Source organism: Mastigoproctus giganteus, chromosome 9 (genome assembly GCF_048544385.1).
Source record: "Mastigoproctus giganteus isolate SK-2022 chromosome 9, ASM4854438v1, whole genome shotgun sequence".
Taxonomy (NCBI): Eukaryota; Metazoa; Arthropoda; class Arachnida; order Uropygi; family Thelyphonidae; genus Mastigoproctus; species Mastigoproctus giganteus.
Genome location: NC_143583.1, coordinates 158,181,085 through 158,202,827, shown reverse-complemented (window position 1 = coordinate 158,202,827; position 21,743 = coordinate 158,181,085). Strand labels below are relative to the sequence as shown.

The following is a 21,743-nucleotide window of genomic DNA, read 5'->3' as shown; positions in this document are numbered from 1 at the left end:
AAGAATTATCACTTTATCATTCTTAAAACTCAAAGAAGAATATTTAATTAAACTGAGAAGTTTGGAAGTCTGGGATATTATGTAATCAATATGGCAAAAGGAATGAAGATCAGATTGGAATATTGTTTGTTTGTTTGTTTGTTTCGGAATTTATCGGGCGCATCGGCAACTATGGCCATAGTGCGCCAAGAGATTGGAATAAGACACCTAAATCCTTGAATGTGTCAGTATTTGCAATAATGGACTTTCCAATATAACAATCAGTGAAGTGAAGGGTCGAACTGAACAAACTGAGCAGAAGCACAATAATTTACATTTCAATGGACTTAGAATCAAATTATTTTTGTTGAGCCAGAGTGAAAGGGATTCAAAATAGGATTGGAATTAATCGGTGGCAGTTGAAGAATACATAACTTTGTGACATATAAGACCTGTATGCCCATATATGATCTGTCTACTCTGCATAAAGTTTCCACTCAATTACAGTTGACAGGCCATTAAATGTAAACAATAAAGAAAAGTAGACCTATGAGTGAAACAGTAAATGAAGAAGTTGAAGTACCATCAGTTGTTATTATTAACAGTGATACAAGGATGCAGTAGTTTGTTCCAATGATCAATTTCTCTCTGGCTGAAGGCAAATTTTAACAAATTATCCTATGGTCATCCTTTTTCAATTTATGTCTCTTTGTTTGCATTGTCTGAGAAAGAGTTAGAATACCACTATCATTAAATCTACTCAATCCATTTAAAGCCTTATTCCAATTAAATCCATTTAATTTGAGGAACAAAGAATACTCCTTTATGTTCAATCAGGTCTCCTTGCCTCCTTGCAAGTGCCTAGTTTCCAATTGCAGCAATTTGAGGAACAAAGAGTACTTCTTTATGTTCTTTATTAATCTAGTTGCTCTTCTCTGCACCTGTTCCATTACATCCATATCTTTCTTAAAATGAGGCTTCCAAACCTGCATGCAGTACTCAAGATTTTGCCTAATCACTGCCTTATACATTGGGATAATCATCCTTTCTCACTGCTGCCAAAGTTCCTGTATATCACTGACAGAATTCCATGAACTGTTGTGGCAGCTTGTCTGCACTGCTCAGAGAATGTCATATCATCAATGCAAGTTTTGAGACAACAGATTTTTTGGAAAGAAACTCCACTATTGAGTAGAGAGTATTCAAAAAATTTTAGCAATTGTGTGTTAAGTATAGTAATGGGTCAATATTTTACTTAGCTTTATCAGCATGTTTTTTTATATAGAGATAATGCAGGCCTCTTTGAAAGTATATATAGTAGTATATATAACACTCACTGCTTCTGAAATTTTTACAGATGATAAAGTCAACATACAGATGCTGAAAGTGCCTGCGTTTTAGACTTTATTTCAATATATTTTAACTTTTTTAATTCAGTATATTATAAATATTTTACAGTAATATTCTATTACATTTTAATAAAAGTTATTAGATTTTATTTGTATATTTTTAATAACAAAGAAATGTATTCTGAAATTCAGAGCAGTCAAAAATTATTTGTAAAGCTGAATAAACTTCATCAGCAGTAAGGACTAATCAACCACAGTAGGCATTTGTATTACATTTAAATTGATAAATAGAGATGGAATGTGGCCGTTTGGGAGAACAAACTTGGGAAAGATGGGCAGCACAAAAAGATTAGCTACCCTCTTCTTTATCTTCACCTTCTTCCATGTTTATATGGGGTCAGCATTTCCATCCTTAATTCTTTTCCTCCATTCCTCCCTATTCTGGGCTTCCTCTCTCTTTTAAATCCTCTGCCACCTTGTCCTTCCATCTCAGCTTAGGTCTCCCTCTCTTCTTCCTCTTCCCTATCACCAACTTTTCACACTGCTTCCCCACATACTCTTCACTTCTTCGTTCCACATGTCCAAGCCACCTTAACCTAGATTCCTGCATTTTTTTACTCAGAGGCCCCACCTTAAGCATACCTCTGATGTAGTCATTTCTTATCCTGTCCTTCCTCGTCACACCACACATCCATCTTAGCATCCTCATCTCTGCCACTTCCATCTTCTTCTCCTGGGCCATTGTAATTGCCCATGTCTCAGCACCGTACATCAATGCGGGTCTAACCACAGTTTTATACACTCTTCCCTTCATTCTACAATTTACTTTCTTATCACACAGCACCCCACTCATCTTTCTCCAGTTCAACCATCCACATCGCACTCTATGCTGTATTTCTGCACCACTCAATCCTCCATCCCTCTCAACGTTCGATCCCAGATACTTAAATTTTGAAACTGATGGTACCTTTTCCTCCTAAAGATTAGATATGACAACAGTAAAGTTGATTGAGATATTTGAATTATTATTTAACAGGAATTCTGGGAGATTTCGACAGCTGTTTGAGAAAGCACTATAAAGGCCTAGAATTGAAATTCTCAGTAACTTCTGCTTCTACTGAGTGAAAATAATGGAGAATAGTGAGATCGTGTAACTTTCTGAACACAACATCTAAGGAAAAGGAACCAAGAAGTCATCCAGCAACTTCAGAAATATGTCCTGTTATAGGTGAGTGCCCAACACAAGTTCTAGTCAATATCTGAAATTTTTTTTTATGAAAACCCAAACACGAAAGGTAACAGAACCTATAGTACTTAGTACCATGTATGGGTTGAAGGTTGAAAAGATGAAAAAAGATACCTGTTGCCATTAGACTAATTTCTGTAGATTGTAATTTTCAGGAAATGTGTGAAGGAAGGTGTTCCAAAAAACAGAAGCTGAAGGAATAAATGAAGGAGAAAAGTTCACTCTGTGAGTTTGAAGTTGAACAGTAAAAGGATGCTGACTGGTTGCAGCAGATGTTCAGACTGATTTCAAAGAGAGAGAGAGAGAGAGAGCGCAGGAATTATAGAAGCAAAGTCAGAAGAACAGTGCCTGTGAAAGTATCTATAGAAAATGCATGCAGCAGAAACAGAACATTTATGAGACAAAGAGTGAGAAGACTTTGTAAGAGATACATCATTAATTAATCTATTTGCACTCTTTTGAATGGATTCTAGAAGACTGTACTTGTTAACAGGAGAGACTGCTTCTACAGGGATGGGATACACTTAAATAGAAAGGGTGCAAGAATGTTTGCTGATGCTATCGAGGCAATGTTAGGTGGGTCGGAAAACTGCTAGATTGGGGGGATACAAGGACTAATAGATTAACAGTAGCCACTGGCAGAGGTGAAAGTGATTCTTGCACTGCTTCTATTGGAATGAGCCGCAGCCTGGAAAATAAGATGCAGGATATTTCAGAGACTGCTGGGAATCATTGGGGTACAAGTAAACACATGGGTTGTGTTAGGGTAGCTAAGAAAAAGAACAGGTGCATGTATACTTGTGTGTACACCAATGCTAGGAGTTTAGTAAATAAATTTGATGAATTTGAGGTATTGCTCAAAACATCAAAGGCAGATATTGTGGGGATTTCAGAGACGTGGTGTCACACAGATATAAGAAATGCAGAACTGGAATTTGGGGAGTACAATGTCTACAGAAAGGATAGACAGGATAGGAAGGGAGGAGGGGTTATGCTATTAGTTAAAAAACACATAAAATCCAAGGAAGTGAAGCCAGTCGACATCGCTGGACAGTGCAGTGTCGAGTCAGTTTGGTGTGACATAAGCATTGGGAGATCAAAATTGAGAGTAGGAGTGTGCTATAGGCCTAATGACTCTGATGAGTATAATAAGAAACTGTTCGGAGAAATAGAGTGGGCCAGTAAATCAGAGAGTCTTATAATGGGGGATTTTAATTTCCCAGATATTGACTGGAATTTGGGGGCTGGTCACTCACACAGTAGCAAGGCTTTTGTGGATTTATTGGATGATTGTTTTCTACATCAGCATGTTCGGGAGGCAACTAGAGGGAGTAATACTCTTGATTTGATTATCAGTAGTGATTCTTCATGCATTAAGAATCTGCAGATAAATGAACCACTTGGTGGCAGTGATCACAGTGTGCTGAAGTGGGAGTTACTCAAAGAGGTAACTACCATTAGGGGTAAAGGGAAGGGGTATTGCTTTCGTAAAGGCGACTACAATGGACTGAGACAGTATTTAAATTCTATACAGTGGGATCAACTGATGATATTGCCAACAGCAAATTCAAAATGGGAAGCATTCAAAGAACTTATCGTGGAAGCTACTAGGCTTTACATACCAACTAAGAAATATTGTTCAAGGTTTAGGCCTAAATGGTTGTCAGATGAACTAATGAGGCATATGGCAGAGAAGAAAAATGCACGGGATACATACAAATTAACACGTGACACGGACGCCTATGATAGATACAAGTTGATCTGTAACCAAGTTACAAAGGAGGTTAGGCAGGCGAAGGCAGATTACGAGAGATCCTTGGCAAGGGATGCGAAGAAAAACAGCAAAGAGTTCTTTACTTATGTAAACTCTAGAAGGAAGGGGATGAATCAGATTGGTCCACTTGAGATCGATGGGTCAACTGTTGATGACCCTGCTCGGGTAGCTAACAAACTAAATGAATATTTTGCATCGACATTCACACATGAGGAGTTATTCAGCGAGGGGAATGCCAGAGGTGTATTCAACTCTAGCAGTAAGCTAGAGAATCTTGTAATAACTGAGAGCAAAGTGGAGGAGAAATTGTTGAAGATAAACACAAGAAAGGCACCTGGGGTGGATGGGATCTATCCAGTTATATTAAAGGAGGCAGCAAAGGAGGTAAGCAAACCCTTAGCCATAATTATGAGAGCTTCCTTGGACTCAGGGGAGGTACCCATTGACTGGAGATGTGCAAATGTGACCCCAATTCACAAAGGGGGATCAAAGGCTGACACAAGTAATTATAGACCTGTGAGTTTAACTTCTGTTCCCGGAAAATTAATGGAGGCACTGGTGAAAGAAGCACTGCAGGATCATCTAGACAAGACTTCAGTTATAGCTAGGACACAGCATGGTTTTGTTAAGGGGAAGTCTTGCCTGACCAATTTGATTGGATACTATGATGCAGTCACAAAAGAACTGGATGCAGGGAATAACTTTGATATTATATACTTGGATCTTAGAAAGGCTTTTGATACTGTTGCACATGGAAGACTGCTGCACAAATTGGAGCAGTGTGGCATTGGAGGCAAGTTGCTGCTATGGATAAAGGGGTGGTTGAGGGGGAGAAGACAGAGAGTGGTAATCAATGGACACTGCTCATCGTGGACTAATGTTATTAGTGGAGTCCCTCAGGGTTCAGTATTGGGGCCTTTATTGTTTTCTGTATTTATAAATGATATTGATGATGGTATATCAGGCTTAATGTCCAAGTTTGCAGACGATACGAAGGTTGGCAGGGTTGTCAAGGACACTACTGACACTGTGCTGCTGCAACAGGATTTGGAAAGGTTGAGCAGATGGGCTTCGAGGTGGCAAATGAAGTTTAACATTGACAAATGTAAAGTACTACATATGGGAAACAGCAACCCCAGAGCAACGTATCAACTCTGTGGTACTACACTGACAGTGGTAGAGAATGAAAGGGACCTGGGGGTGGTGGTGCAGGCAGATATGAAGTTCTCTGAGCAGTGCAGACGAGCTGCAAGAGTAGCTCATGGTGTATTGTCAATGATATATAGGAATTTTTCTAGCAGGGATAAGGAGGTGATTATTCCCTTGTATAAGGCAATGGTCAGGCCACACCTAGAGTACTGTATACAGGCCTGGAGGCCTCATTTCAGGAAGGATGTAGAGCTGCTGGAACGAGTACAGAGAAGGGCAACTAGATTGGTGAATGGGACAAAGGGGTTCTCTTACGAAGAAAGGCTTAAGTTTTGCAAATTACAGTGTCTGGAAACTAGGCACCAGCGGGGTGATCTGATAGAGGTGTACAAAGCCTTGAATGGTTTGAGCATGCTCAATGCTGATGGGATTCTTCCTCTAGCTCAGAAAAATCACCTGAGAGGGCATAAATTCAAATTGAGGAAAGACAGATGTAGGATAGATGTGCGGAAATTTGCCTTTAGCCAGCGGGTGGTTGGTGGGTGGAACAGACTTCCATCCCTTGTCGTGGAAGTTGATAGCCTAAATAAGTTTAAGGCTCAGCTGGACAGGTATTTCGAACGAACAGAGGGGTGAAGTGGAAGTGGTTATTTTTATTTATTTATGTTACTTTTTTTTTTTTTTTTTTATTTTTGGCTGATGCTGCATAAGCTTGCTTTCTTGCATCAAATGCCTCTACTAATGCTAATTAATTAATTAATGGACTGAAAGAGGTTATGAGGCAATTCCCCAGAAGTGGGAACAATATTCCATGGTTAGGACAGATTTCAGGTTTGTACACAGAATGAGTAGCTGTTTAGAAGAAAAGAAACGCTGACATCGAAAGAGAAAACCCAGTTTTCTAGATGCAGAGGAAGCAATATTTATAACGTGTTTATGCCAAGAGAGAGAGAGAGATTAGAAGTCAGAGTAATCTATAATAGAGATATTTGATCTTCTCTAGAAATCTGAGTGTTGTTGAAGATAAGCATAAGAGCATAAGAACCCTTTTTTGCAAGATATAAAACAGGATTATGTTTTCAAAGGATTGAAATTAAGTAAGTTATCTTTGCCGCACTGGAGAATTACCTGGGGATCAGCAATTAAGGAATGAGTAGTAAATATTTGAGAAGTCAATCTGGAAGGTAGAATGCAATGCAGTGTCATCATAAAACTATGGATAGGAGTTCCTATCAATTGAAGAAGGTCATTAATATACAAGAGGAAAAGAGTGGAAGAAGGAACTGAACCTTGGTGAACACCAACACTGGTTTAGAAGTTAGAAGACAGAACCATCTATCATCACACACACAGTGAGCAGTCAGAGAGAAAACAGGATACCTAATTACAAAAAACGGTAGGCAATTCTATGATGAAAGCTTATTTAGAAGACCTTTATGCCAAACATGATGTGATGCCATGATAATGAAAACATGATGGAATCCATATTGTTGATCATTGATCAGGTGGAAGGTTTCAAGATAGTGGTAGTAGTAGTGGCATGTGATGCAAGAAAGCATGTGTATCAGCTTATGCAGCATGGGCCAAAAAAAAAATATATATCACACCATTCCCTCCAAATGCCTGTCCAGTTCTTCCTTAAATTTATTCAACCTATCAACTTCCACAACGACAGATGGAAGTTTGTTCCAGCAATTAACCACCCGCTGGCTAAAGGCAAATTTACGTACATCTATTCTACATCTGTCTTTTCTTAATTTGAATTTATGCCCCCTTAGGTTCATAATCTGAACAAGTGGAAGGATCCCATCAGAATTCAGCGTGCTCAACCCATTCAAGGCCTTATACCTCAATCAGATGACTGCGCAGGTGCCTAGTCTCCAGCCACTGCAATTTGCAGACCTTAAGCCTCTCTTGGTAAGAGGATCCCTTCATTCCCCTCACCAATCTTGTTGCCCTTCTCTGTACACACTCAAGTAAATCTACATCCTTCCTAAAATGAGGCCTCCAGACCTGTATGCAGTACTCAAGGCGTGGCCTGACCATTGCCTTATACAGAGGGATAATCACCTCCTTTTCCCCGCTAGCAAAATTCCTATATATCATTGACAAAACCCCATGACCTGCCCTGGCAGCCTGTCTGCATTGCTCAGAAAACTTCATATCTGCCTGCACAATTACTCCCAGGTCTTTTTCATTTTCTACCACCTTAAGTGTAGTACCACACAGTTGGTATGTTTCTCTTTGGTTACTTCTACCCATATGCAGTACTATGCATTTGTCACAAGGTTAAACTTCAGTTGCCACTTCTTAGCCCATCTGCCCAAATTATCTAAATCCTGTTGCAGTAGCACACTGCCATTAACAACCCTGCCAACCTTTGTATCATCTGCAAACTTCGACATTAAGCCTGATATACCTTCATCAATATCATTGATAAATATACAAAACAACAGTGGACCCAACACCGAACCCTGTGGGACTCCACTAATAACATTAGTCCACGAAGAGCAGCACCCATTTATTACCACCCTCTGTCTTCTCCCACTTCACCATCCTTTTATCCATTGTAACAACTTACCCTTAATACCATTCTGCTCCAATTTGTACAATAGTCTTCCATGCGCAACTGTGTCAAAAGCTTTCCTGAAATCCAAATATATGATATCAAAATTATTTTTTGCATCTAGTTCCTTTGTAACCACATCATAATAACCAATCAAATTTGTCAGACAAGACTTTCCCTTAACAAACCCATGCTGTGTCTGAATTATTGCTGCAGTCTTGTCTAGATGATCCTGCAATGCATCTTTAACCAGTGACTCCATTATTTTACCTGGAACAGAAGTTAAACTAACTGGTCTCTAATTACTGATGTCACCCTTTGATCTCCCTTTGTGAGTTGGGGATACATTTGCACATCTCCAGTCCATGGGAACCTCCCCAGAGTCCAAGGATGCTCTCATAATTATGGCTAACGGTTTGCTTAGTTGCTTTGCTGCCTCCATTAATATAACTGGATAGATCCCATCCACCTCAGGTGCTTTTCTTATGTTTAACTTCAACAATTTCTCCTCCACTTTGCTCTCAGTTATTACAAAATCATTAAGTATCCTGCTACAATTTGATAACCTTCTGCCATTTTCAAACCTTAATAATTCCTCATGTGTGAATGTAGATGCAAAATACTCATTCAGTTTGTTTGCTATCTGAGCAGGATCATCAATAGTCGAACCATTCCTTTTAAAGTTTATATAAGTAAAGAAATCCTTGCTGTTTTTCTTAGCATCTTTTGCCAAGGATTTCTCGTAATCTGCCTTCGCCTGCCTAACCTCCTTAGTTTAGGAGTTTGCAGTTAATAGATTTCTCAATTACTTTAGAAAGAGTAGAAATAAGTGCAATGGAAGGAATTTGTCACCCTTTTTTTTTTTTGGAACTAGTTTTTTTGGTAGCAAATTTCCAAGAAGGAATAACACCTGTGGAATAAAAAAAGTGTAAAGAGGTGACACAGAGAAGGAGTAAGCTCAGGAGCACAAGTTTTGAGAACAAGTGGAGAAATACCATCAGAACTTGGAGATTTCTTAGTATCAAGATTGTACAAAATTCATCTGACATGTCCTTTTGAGAGAAAACCACAAGCAGAGGTGGTTTACCAAAATTGTCAATACAAGAGTTAAAAGATAAATAGAATGCTAGCAAGTTGATTGTATCTTTAGCTGGTGTGGCAATAGAACCATCAAGTTTTAACAGAGATGGCAGTACAGGTGGGAAAAGTTGTGGCCAATAGCTTTTACAAGGGACTAGAATGCTCAACAATCATTTCAATAAGAAGCAAGTGTTCTACTCTTAGCATGTTCAAAATCTAATTTGGACTGATTAATAATTGCTTTACGATTGTTGCAAGCTTTGGTGTAGGGGCAGAAAATGAGCCTGGAGTTTGGATGCAAGCCAATTGCAATATGCAAGATTGGCTAAGTCACCATGGTTATAGTAATGAGAGCAGCATAACATTTCAGAAAAATATAGTCATCATGTAATGGTAAAATGAATTGACAGATACTTCTGTTGAGTATCTCGCATGAGTTTAAGTGAAATTGAGTCAATTGTTGGTTACATTGAGAAACTGTCATGGCTAAAAGAGGTAATCAGACCTCAGTTATAGTAATGAGAGCATCCTTGAATTAGATAGTAATGAGAGAACATCCTCAATATGTAGGGAAAGTCTGTATAGTGGTTGGTGTTTTTTCTATTTTGTAAACATGACTACTTTACTATTTGTGGATTTTGAGATATTTCTGTTTTAAGTTTGTGTTAAAATTATTGCCTGTGTTGTTCTGATTAGCAGGTATACTTTATTTTTCTTATTCAGTCCAGTAAATCAGTAAATCTCATAAATTGAAGTCATAACAATATTATAAATAAAAAAAATGTTCATAACAATTTTATTGTTTTCATTATGCTCTATTTCCTTTTTGTGTTGATGAATTAGCAAAATTACACACATAAATATCATAAAGTATAAGTTTTTTTTTAAAACTTTTTTAGTGCAATGATCTACCACCACTGCCATGATGAGTTTAGCAAAAGCATAGAGGGAATAGTGGCCATGAGTTATGCTTGCTCTGCTCCCTATGAACATTACTTGTACAAGAAGCACAATCAATTTTGATGTATATAATAGATTAATCAAATTACACAAACTACTCACAGCATACGTCACCTAAAAACAATATGCTACTCTTAATGTTGGTAGCATTTTAAAATTAACTTTATTTCTCATTAAGGCAAGGCACTTAAGTTTAGAGGGGTCATATATAAGCAAATATATGAACTTGCATGGAATTCAGAATTTCAAAAGATTTATTTAGGCACCATAGAAGACTGTGTTGTAAATCCTTTCTCTTGGAATATTAAATTGTTTATCCACTTTGCAGATGACATATTATTAGTGTCTCTGACCAGTAAACTATCAACAGCTTACAGCTGCAGTACATGAAAGTATACAAAGGATTAGTGGATGAAAGATTAAAGTACATTGGAAAACTTGAAACTATTCAGGAAACATCTTGTCAAATCTTAATATTATTAAATATAACAATCAATTGAAAATGCATATCTCTAGAAAAAATATGCAGTTTGCATTTTTATTCCCATGCAAAGCTAAACACACAATTTAAAAAATTCACATAGGGTTAAAAAAAAATAAGTATTATGCACATGGATTTACAACGCCATAAAATACTTTTAAAGAAAATGATCTTGAAACGGAACTACAATATCTAATCAAATGTCAAAAAACTGCAATGCATAGGCAGCAGCACGACTATTAAATTCAGATCCACAACTACGTATATTAAGAGCCAGTTATCACCAATTTAGTCTCATAAAAATTATTCAGCTAATATCTGCCAACATATGTAGTCATCTTCTCACACCCCTCACTGATTCTCATAAGATACTAATGAAATTAAACTATAACTATAAATTACTCATGTATAAAGACATACCTATGAGTTTTGGTAGAAAATGCAGATTAACATTCTTAACATGAAGATAACTGCTAATCTTTCATCAATATGGCAGCTAAAACAAGTAAAATTTTCAACTCATACAAAATGTATATCATGGGAAGTAAGAGACCCTCAATAAAGCAGCCTTCTCATCAAATCTATTGAATCAATTGATGAGATTTATCAAAAGCCCGAAGTCGGGACTATTGGTTCCTTTCCATGTCTTCACAGTCTAACAATTTCAGTTCCCATGATGAAGAACCAATGGAAAAGAGTGCACTTATTCCCCCATGGGATTCAAATGCCAAGTTATTTAATTTTATTATTTTATTTTTATTCATCTCACATTTCATGAATTAACCATACGGTTAAAAAATTGAAGCCTAAAATTACAAAATGCATACACACTGTAATTGTCAATAGTTGTAATTATCAATAAGAAACACCTGCTTGCTTTAGACTTTGCAAACATTTATCTTAGATTCAATTTTATCGACAGCAGTACCTTTGAGAGACATATTATACCACTGAGAGATGTATCATACAGACATATCGTACTTTTGAGAAACATATCATCCAGACATATTGTACTTTTGGGAAACATATTATACAGATTGATTATCAATGGAACATCCAATCAAATCACTAGTTTAATTGGAATTAACAAATACATTACTTCCAGATGAGCATGTTTCCCAACACTAGCATATTACAATTGAACTAAATAAATATCAGAAATAGTTTAAATCCTAAACAGAATAAAATTAAAATAACACATTTACTTTAGCGCCTGGATGGCCAGATAATCCAGGAATGCCCCTTGATCCTCTTGAGCCAGATGTTCCTGGTAAACCATCTTTTCCCTAGAATAATTAAATTATGTATTCCTATATACATGAGAAAACAAACAAATATGCTAAAACACTTTTGCAATAAAAAACTTAAAGAAATCTTCTCATGATAAAAAAAAAACAACACAACTGTAGAACAAATAATATGCTATTTTGTGACAGCCATTTTTATATTTCAAGATACTTTTAAACAAATTGAGAATCAGAAACTTATTCAATTTCAACCAAGAGTTTGTATTAACAATTAACATGCATTTCTGTTGATAATTCTGAAACATCTATTCACTGAATTCTGTTCTTCGAGACTTCTTCAGAATTATCATTTCCTTAATCTATTCATCAGAACCATTCTTTTCCTCAAAATCTATTCTTCCAAACCATTCTTTTTAATCTTTTCAAGCTCACTTAACACTACACTGCATTGAGATTAAAAGAAATTATTAATAATTATTAATTATTTTTGAAATGAATGATCTTATCTCCTTAGCAACACATGTTTTTGTGGTGCTGGATTTGTGAAACTATAATGCCAAAAGATAATTAATGAAACATGATTAAAATTACTGAGTGTCCCAAAAAGACAAGTTCATTACAAAAACTATATAGGCAGGTAGAATGGGCCAACAGATCAGAATGTCTTTAACCCAGCAGTAGTGGCACCATCATTTGTAGTAAAGACTCACAGGTGCCCATTATCTTTTCAATTTTTAGAAAAGTTTTTTTTTTCGTAATCTGCTTCAACATTGCCAATATTTCATCTTTTCATAATGGACTACAATACTAATTGTAAATAACATTTTTAGCTTTAAAAGAATATTAAAATTATTAAAATATGCAGTGCATTTTACAACATTTACTTCAAAAAAACCCAAAAAATATTAATTTTTCAAAAAATTATAAAAACATAATTAGACATAAAATAGAAACATCAGTCTTAGTTTCTTCATTTTCCATCTGAAAACAATATGTGTATGAAATTTCAATCTGCACATGCATGTCATATTGTCGGCACTACACCAAAACCATGAATGTGCAAATTTGGTACTTTTTACCTAATTGCATTCTTGAGGTTGTTTCTTGGTCAACTACACCCTGCCAAAGACTAGTATGTGTATTTCAAGGTCTATTTAAGTATTTGAAAATGTTACATGCATTTTCACTTATCTGTGAAAAAAACACTTCTCACAATGCAGATTCATGAATGTGGCATTTTCACTAGTTTGGCATGCAAAATACTGACAGAGCAGTTTGTGAAAGTACCCCTTTCATGTTTTTGGCATGTACAGTAGGATGGGGGAAGGCCAGCTCATGTATGCTGTTGCATCAGGGATTCTCAATGGGGGCGATATTGTCCCCAAGGGGGCAAAAATTGGCTTTTTGCTGGCGAAAAAATCATGGGTATTACAATGGTTTGTGGCCCTCCAAAGTTAAACCCTACCCGACGACATCGTATTCCTTAATATTTAATTTCTCTCAATGGGTTTTCTTTTTCCCTGAGACAACTGATTTTTAATATATAGGTATATTATATTAGGAGTGAGTGAAAAATTTTGATAAAAGGAAAATAGTGGGTGTGATTTAATTCAGCCATAGTGTGCATAGTATTAGGGTCAGGTGCCACCTGTGGTTCCCCACATCTGTGCCATATGTTCGCTGTGAAGAAATACAGTACTACTGTAAATGCCAGAAAAGGGTTGTGTGTTGTATATGACATATTGCATTAGGTTCTGTTGTATGTCCTGGCATTTAGCCGCAGGACCCCTGGTGGGACTCCACATTGCCTGCACACACCACAAGGAGGTAGCCAGGGGTGTTCCTATTTTACATTGGCAATAGTGTGCTCCATCTTGTGAAGAGGGCTAAAAACAGCAGACACATGGTCATTTTCAGATAAAATCTGACTGAGTGTATACGGCTCTCACCAGGCAGTGCACCCATTCAATAGATCCTGGAGAGAACACTGCCATTGGAAAATTTGGTATCCTGGGCCACTGATGCTGTTACCTCCATGGTTGGAAGACAAAGGTTTTATAGCCCACCTAAAGGAAGTATGTCCCAAAGCTCTTTTAATACACTGCATTGTGCACCAGCATCATCTGGTTGCAAAAAATATTGGTCCAGTTCTTTATCAATCTCTCAGTATAGTTATTAAAAACATCAAGAAAATAAAGTCACATAGCAAACACAATCGCCTTTTAAGAAAATTTTGTGTTGATAACGAAGAATAGCATGTGAGCAGGGTCGGCACTAGATTAGCCACCAGCGACTGGCACCCTAGGCAAATCATGAAGTCAGTGCCCTCAGACTCCAAGGACAGTGTAGGCTGAGGTCAGTACGGCACCCCTCTGAGGTCTGTGTGCCCTAGGCGGCTGCCTGGTTGGCCTAATGATAACACCGGCCCTGTGAGGCTTCTTTTACATACAGAAGTGAGATGGCTTTCAAAAGGAAACTGTCTAAAAAGATTTGTAAACCTTTTTGATATGGTAATTAGTTTTTTAGAAAGCAAAGGATACAGATTTAGCAAAGGAGATCAGCAAACAGAAAAACAACATATACTATATGGCTTGGATTTTTCGAAAACTTCAAAACTTAATGGTCATTTCAACTTCAAAAGAAATTAATTATGGTGATAGACTGCACATGTGTATTAAAAGCCTTCACTGAAAAACTGGAAATATTTGAAAGTGATTTAATGAGAAAATAATTTCATGGTATGCAAGAGTTAGCTGAAATCAATGAATCTCTCACCGAGAATGATCTTAAGAATTATTCATATCATTTGCATTCTTTAAAAGGTGAAATGAAAAATAGATTTTCAGATTTATTTTCTTTTGAAGTGAAGCCACGGATGTTAGATCCAATTAGATGTGATTCTGGGTCTGCTAGTGAAGAAATTCAAGAACTCATTGCATTAAAATGTAATGAAGAATGCAAATATAAATTCAAAAAAGGTGAAATGGCTGAGTTTTGGGGATCAAAAACAACTTAACTTTTTTATCCAACAACGTGGTCTGAAATGGCCAAATACTTCTTTGTTTTCCAACATCTTATATGGTTGAAAGTGGTTTTAGTTCAGTAAATAAAATATTAACAAAGGAAAGAAACAGAATTGATATGTTCAAGAGGAGACATTGGAATTAAACTTAGTAACATTATACCGAATATTGAACTTTTAGCTAAGAAGCATCAGGCTCAGGGATCATTGAATAAAAAGAGTAAGTATAAAGTATTATCTTGTTTAAAATTTCATGGGGGGTGATTAGGAAAAAAAATTGTCTAAAAAAGTCCTTTAGGGGGCAATAATTAAAAAAAAAGTTTGAGAAACACTGTGTTACATGTATGATTTTGTTTGTCTCAATTTATTTTCCAATCAGTATTACTGTTTAGTTGTCCATTGTAACATCTCATTTTTGTGGTCAAAAGTAAAATTTGGAATAATGAGTACAAGAATGCAAAAAATTCTTGCAATGTGTTCCTCACTTCAAATGGAAGCTGATTTGGAAGATGAAGGCTGCACTCCCTTGAATGACTTTGAAGTTTCAGATGACGATAAAAATTATGTACCCTCCAATGACGACAGTGACTCATCACTTATGTCTTCGATGTGCATGTACTTTTTAAAAATTATCCCCAGTTTAAAAACTGTTGGACACATTTTTTAGCCAGGCCATTCAGAAATGGAGTGTGACTCAATGCACTCTAAAGTTGAGATAAAAGCCAAATATGTACCCGTGTATGTCCCTGAGGGATGGGCCCAAATAATTACAGAAGCAAGATTAAAATCTACACCATTCTGTCTAAATATCATTCAATGCGATGGCTTTTGCGATTTTACTTTTTCTTGCCAAACAACTTAAAGATGTTGTTCCTTGGAGTTTCACAAAACAAACTACAAAGATGAATTTATAACAGTAAAACTAAAAAGACCTAAAGGAAGATCCAGCAAGGAGCAACCTAACCTTCCCAAAGTCTATAATAAGGAACTTGGTATATCTCAAGTGGCGCCTCCGTAGCCAGGTGGGCAGGAGCAGCAGTGCGTAGCACACGCTTCTTGATTTAGACCGGTTCGAGCCAGTGACCACCAAATACGGAGGATGCGGAAAGGTCAGGGAATGACCACCGCATATCCCCGGAGCAATATGGCCTTAGTTGCTAATGCTCCAAAAAACCAAATAACAAACATATCTCAAGTAGAGCCTAAAGATTTAATAAAAATGTGCCAAGATTTGACAATACCGAAGGAGTATCACAAATGCTATGTAAATTAAAAGCATCACTAGAAATTACCAGCACCAGATTTAAGTGAAGAATCTGACTGAATATGAAGAAGATATTGAAAATTAATTTATACAAACTTGTATGTTATTGTAATTAAATCTGTGTTATTAATATATTTTTCATTTATTTATATGTATATAAGATGCTACCAAAATGTTCTTGAAATTTGCACAGGAACTATGTCTAGTACAGACTTGTGGCACTATGTAACACTGCATGCATCCTTTGCGAATCTGTGTGCCAAGTAGCATTGGGCTGGATAGAGCCATTGAAAATTTATGTGCAGTTCTTTGGTGGTGTGTTTCGCGTATTTTGCAATTGTTGCAATGGCTGATGTGAGAGAGCAACATGCTTCCATCAAGTTTTGTTTCCTTCTTAATGATACAGCAGCAGAAACCCATAAGAAGTTGAAACAAACTTTTAGTGACAATGCTTTAGGCCAGACACAGACCTACTACTGGTTTAACCATTTTATAAAAACGGTCAAATGTTGGTTGATGACAATGATCGCTCTGGACATCCATCATCAAGCACCACCTCAGAAAATGTTGCAAAAGTTTGGGCAGCGATCCATGAAGACTGCAAGCAGACCATCCACGACATTCGTGACATCATATGGCATGTGTCAGCGGATTTTGTCAGACGAGTTGAACATGAGAAAGATTGCAACCAAGTTCGTGCCATGGTAACTGAGTGAAGACCAAAAGCAGCATTGCATGGAAGTTAGCAGAGATCTTCAAGAACAGGCCAGGAGTGATCAAAACTTCCTTTATATGGTTGTCACTGATGACAAGGGTTGGGTATAACTCAGAAACCAAGCAACAATCATCCCAGTGGAAGAGCTAATCTTTGTCCAGACTGAAGAAAGCCCAACAAGTGAGGAGCAATGTGATGTGTATGCTGATCTGTTTTTTGGATATTGACAGGAACATCAATAAGGATTTCTTCTCTCCTGGCCAGACCGTCAACACAAAATTCTACTGCAACATCCTGAGGCAGTTAAGGGAAACGACAAGAGAAGTGGCACACAAAGAACTGGGTTCTTCATCGTGACAATGCACTAGCCCATCTCGCTGTGGTGCAATTTTTGACATCCAACAACATGACAATCATCACCACCCCCCCTTATTCGCCATACTTAGCCCCTGCAACTTCTTCCTCTTCCCAAGAATGAAAATCAAGCTGAAGGGTCGAAGATTTGAAAGCATAGAGGATAAATAAAACGAATCGCAGGCAGTGCTGAACACTATGATGAAGAAGGACTTTCATGATGCATTCAAAATCATGGAAGAAGCGCTGGGATCGGTGTTTATGCTCTCAAGAGGATTACTTCAAAGGTGATGATGGCAAATAAGACCCGGGGCGAGTTTAATTTATTTTATAAATACATTTCGGAACTTTTGGGTAGCACTTCGTATGTTATTCTAACCTTATTTTATTAATAAATTATTCATTTTTGACCAATAAAAATGTGTTCAAATTTTTTTTTCACCTTTTCAATTCTTTATGAATCTGACAAACTTTGAAACTTCACAATGCCAAAACTGCAAAAGTGCTTTTTAAGGTAACATCATGGGTTTTAATTTTAAAAGAGGGGACACTGACAGTTTAAGGGCTATATGGCATATATTAATTGGATGGATTGCAGAGTGAGGGCAAATACACTTGAATTACGGAAAACCTTTAAAGCAAAAATCACAGAAGCCATGAACACATACATACCATTAAGAAAATATTGCAGGAGAAGGATGCCGAAATGGATGAATGCAGAGCTGCCCAGTTAAATGCAGCAGAAAGAGATAGCATTGGACAGATACAGAGTAAAGAAATGTACTGAAACCTACAACAGCTACAAGTTAATTTGTAACAGTACCACAGATAAGGTTAGAGAAGCCAAGGCTGCGCATGAGAAAGCAATGGCTAGGAGAGAAAAAACCAGGGACAAATTTCACATATATGAATACAAGGAAGAAAAAAGAAAATTAGATCGGAGCCTCGTGCACTGGGTGTGGGAAAACCTTAGGCAAGTTAATCACCAAGAGAAGAATGATGATGTCCTGATCTGGATATCATCATTCTTCTCTTTCTTGGTGATTCCCTTCTACTTCTGACTCTTGTTCTTGTTCTCTCTCTCTCTCTCTCTCTCTCTCTCTCTCTCTCTCTCTCACACGCACACACACACACACACACACACACACACACACATGGTAATTCAGATTTTTTTTTTTTTTGGCTGGTGCAGCATAAGCCTCGGGCTTCCTTGCACCATACAGCTAATAATAATGGGTGTGATGGCTGAATGGTTAAGACTACCAGTCTGATGGACCCGGGCTTGAATCCTGCCTTGGTGGAAACAAACACGGCTCTATTACGCTGCAAGACTGATATAATAATAATAAAATGATAATAAAAAAAAAACATCATGAAAGCTGCTCCATTGGACTTACCTTCACCAAGGTCGGAGTGACGGCTGAGGCATACAGTTGTGCCATCTGGTGTCACTCGTGAGAACTAAAAAAAACCACTGGACATAACCCAAAGCTAAACAAGTCCACCTCCATAGATGGATGATGTTGCAGAGAAATATTAATCATACTGCATCAAGTGTGGCGCAGGATAAAGTCACTCGCGTTCAGGTCTTAAGCAGAGGGATCGGTTCGAAAAGTTGGAGACAGTTTCCCGAGCAAGACAGTGGAGCAAGTGGTGCTGTTCCCCATATGGCTACCACAAGAGAGACCATCCAGCCCCGTCAACTGGAAGTGCTTCCTGTACAAATGCACTAGTGACCACCCAGGAATGAAGAAGATGACAATGCATGAAGTGGAGCATCAAAATGATTATAGACATCATGCGAGCACACTATGAAATAATCAGTATAGAGACCGATATGACAATGTACAGGTCACGACTACATATGAAGTGGCTGGAACGATTCCCGGATATTATTCAAGTCACTGAACAGCAATTAGTGAATCAAAGAAGGACCATCGTTATGATGAACCTAATAGCTCCTGCCATCTTGGAAAAAACCAAGCAGGATGTGAGAGATCAACTACAAAGAATATGATCAATATGGAACCAGAGGAGGAACGGCATACCACGGAACCAGAAGAGGAAGAGAAAGAAGAAATACTGAAGAAGAAATAGCTGAAGTAGAAAGAGACGAAGTCATGATATCCAGAATAGAAGAAGAGGGGAAGAAGGCCCTAACAGAATTCGAAGGAATGGACCCCACAAAGACCCATGTGATACCTAAGCAGAGGTCAAATAAAATCCTCTGGAGAGTAACAGACCACCTCAATCGGCAAATAATGCCACATCACCTTGACAACGATGGTGCAATGCTGGAGGCTATCCACACAGCTGTATACTGTGCTGCCATAGCAGCCACTAGGATTAATGGGAAAAAAAAAAAAGAGATAAGCAGCAGAAGAACCGAAAACAGAAGGAACTGCCAGCTTGGGAAAGGCAACTTCAGCAGATGATAGAAGAATTAAGAGAAAAGTAGGTCGGTTGACCCAGTACCAACAGGGTAATAGAAGTAGGAAATTGATTGGAAAGGTGAACACCATCCTCAAGAGAGACAGCGTCCAGAGCAAACATGAGACCAGAAATCAGAGAATAGGAGAATACTTGGACACACTGAAGCATAACCTCCTTGCACTCAAGCAAGAGACTACGCCAATACAAAGAGAGCTCCCAGAGGAAAATAAACAACCGAATCTTCGATGAGGACCAAAGAGCCTTCTACAGGAAACTGGCAGAAGATGAGAAAGCAGGAAATGGACCACCCAAGAAGAAGATGATCGAGGAGGTCTGGGGAAATATCTGGAGCAGTGAAACAAGACATAACAGCAGAGCCCCCAGGGATAGAAGTAGAACGGAAGAAAACCAAGAGCATACAAGAGATGAGAAAGTGGGAGATTCAAGAAGTAAAACAGTCGATCAGGAACACTCACAATGGCGAACCATAGGAATTGATAACATCCACAAGTACCGGTACAAGAAGCTCACCTGAACACACAAGCACCTAGCAGCGCAGTTCACTTGAATGATAAGGCACCCAGAGACAATCCTGAAGTTTCTTACTGAAGGAGTCACATATCTGAAGCCTAAAGACGAAGGTACAAGAAACCCACCAAAATACAGGCCAATCACCTGCCTCCCAAAGATGTACAATATACTGATCAGCTGCATAACCAAGAAGATACCAGACCACTTAGAAAGTCAGAACATAATGGCCAAACAGCAATTAACCATAGATGCCGCGGTTATGGAGCAAGCCTACAAGAAGCACCGCAATCTATACACGACATACATTGATTATGGCAAGGCCTTCAACTCCGTACCTCATAGCTGGCTAATAGACCTTGAAAATCTACAAAGTCAATCCGATAGTGACAAACTTCCTAAGAGCAACAATGGCAAAATGGAGTACCATCATTAAGGTCGAGAACATCACAACTAGACCAATCCCCATCAGAAGAGGAATCTTTCAGGGAGATGCTCTGAGCCCACTGTGGTTCTGTCTAGCACTCAACCCACTATCCACCATGCTTAACGGCAGCAAGTATGGATATAACCTCATAGAAGGAAGAAAGAACCTGTACACCCTTACCCAACTGATGTACATGGATGACATCAAGCTCTACGTGGCAACTGAGAAGCAACTGCAACTACTCCAGATCACCGAAGAATTCAGCAAGGTCATCAGAATGGAATTTGGTCTAGACAAATGCATGCAAGATCCACGTACTGCACAAGGAAAATTAGTCCACCGAAACTGCCAGCTGCTGACTGGTACAGAGATCAAAGCTATGACAGAAGGAGAGATCTACAAATACCTAGGGATGATGCAGGCTCAGCAGTTAGAGCACAAGGAAATCAAGAAGTGCCTGATCGAAAAATATCGTCAGAGACTCAGAAGCCTGCTGTAAGCAAAATCGAACGGAGGGAAACACAGTTAAAGCCATAAACACCTATGCAGCTCCGGTACTAATGCACTCCTTTGGGGTCATAGATTGGACTAACCCTGAGCTAGAGGATATCATGCGAATGACAAGGACAATGATGACCAAGAGCCACTAACACCACCCGAAGTCAGCAGTGGAGAGACTAACAATAGCTCAGAAAGAGGGAGGAAGGGGCCTAATAGACCTCATTGGGCAACAGAAGACATCAATTGCTAACCTGAAGGATTACTTCCAGAAACACAGCAGCACTCCACCAGGCCATAAGAAAGATAGACAAGTGGTATACCCCACTCAACCTATGCAAGGAATCCCCCTCCCAATCAGGAGACACAAATGAAGCTTGAAAGATGGGCAAAGAAGACACTCCACGGCAGACACTACAATGACCTCCATCAAGATTACATCGATAACACTGCTTCTAATACATGGCTCACAAGTGGGATGCTCTTCTCTGAGACAGAAGGAGTCATGCTGGAGACCAGGTAATCAACACCAGAAACTATAGAGAATACATTGCAAAGGAGCCCAGAATGTCAGATGACACATGTCATCGATGCCACTTGGACTCAGAAACGATCCAACACATCACCGTAAGGTGCATGGTGATCACCCAGTGGCTACGAGTGTACTCAGT

At 38.3% G+C, this 21,743-nt stretch overlaps 1 protein-coding gene across 1 annotated transcript in view; it reads right to left on the bottom strand.

Moving 5' to 3' along the window:
- Positions 1–21,743, bottom strand: part of LOC150080841 (uncharacterized) — an 852,072-nt gene that overhangs the window by 654,445 nt on the left and 175,884 nt on the right. Inside the window, exon 6 of the mRNA XM_090381010.1 lies at positions 11,790–11,870. Coding sequence (XP_090237136.1) covers positions 11,790–11,870 — 81 coding nt within the window. The remainder of the gene's footprint in view (positions 1–11,789; positions 11,871–21,743) is intronic.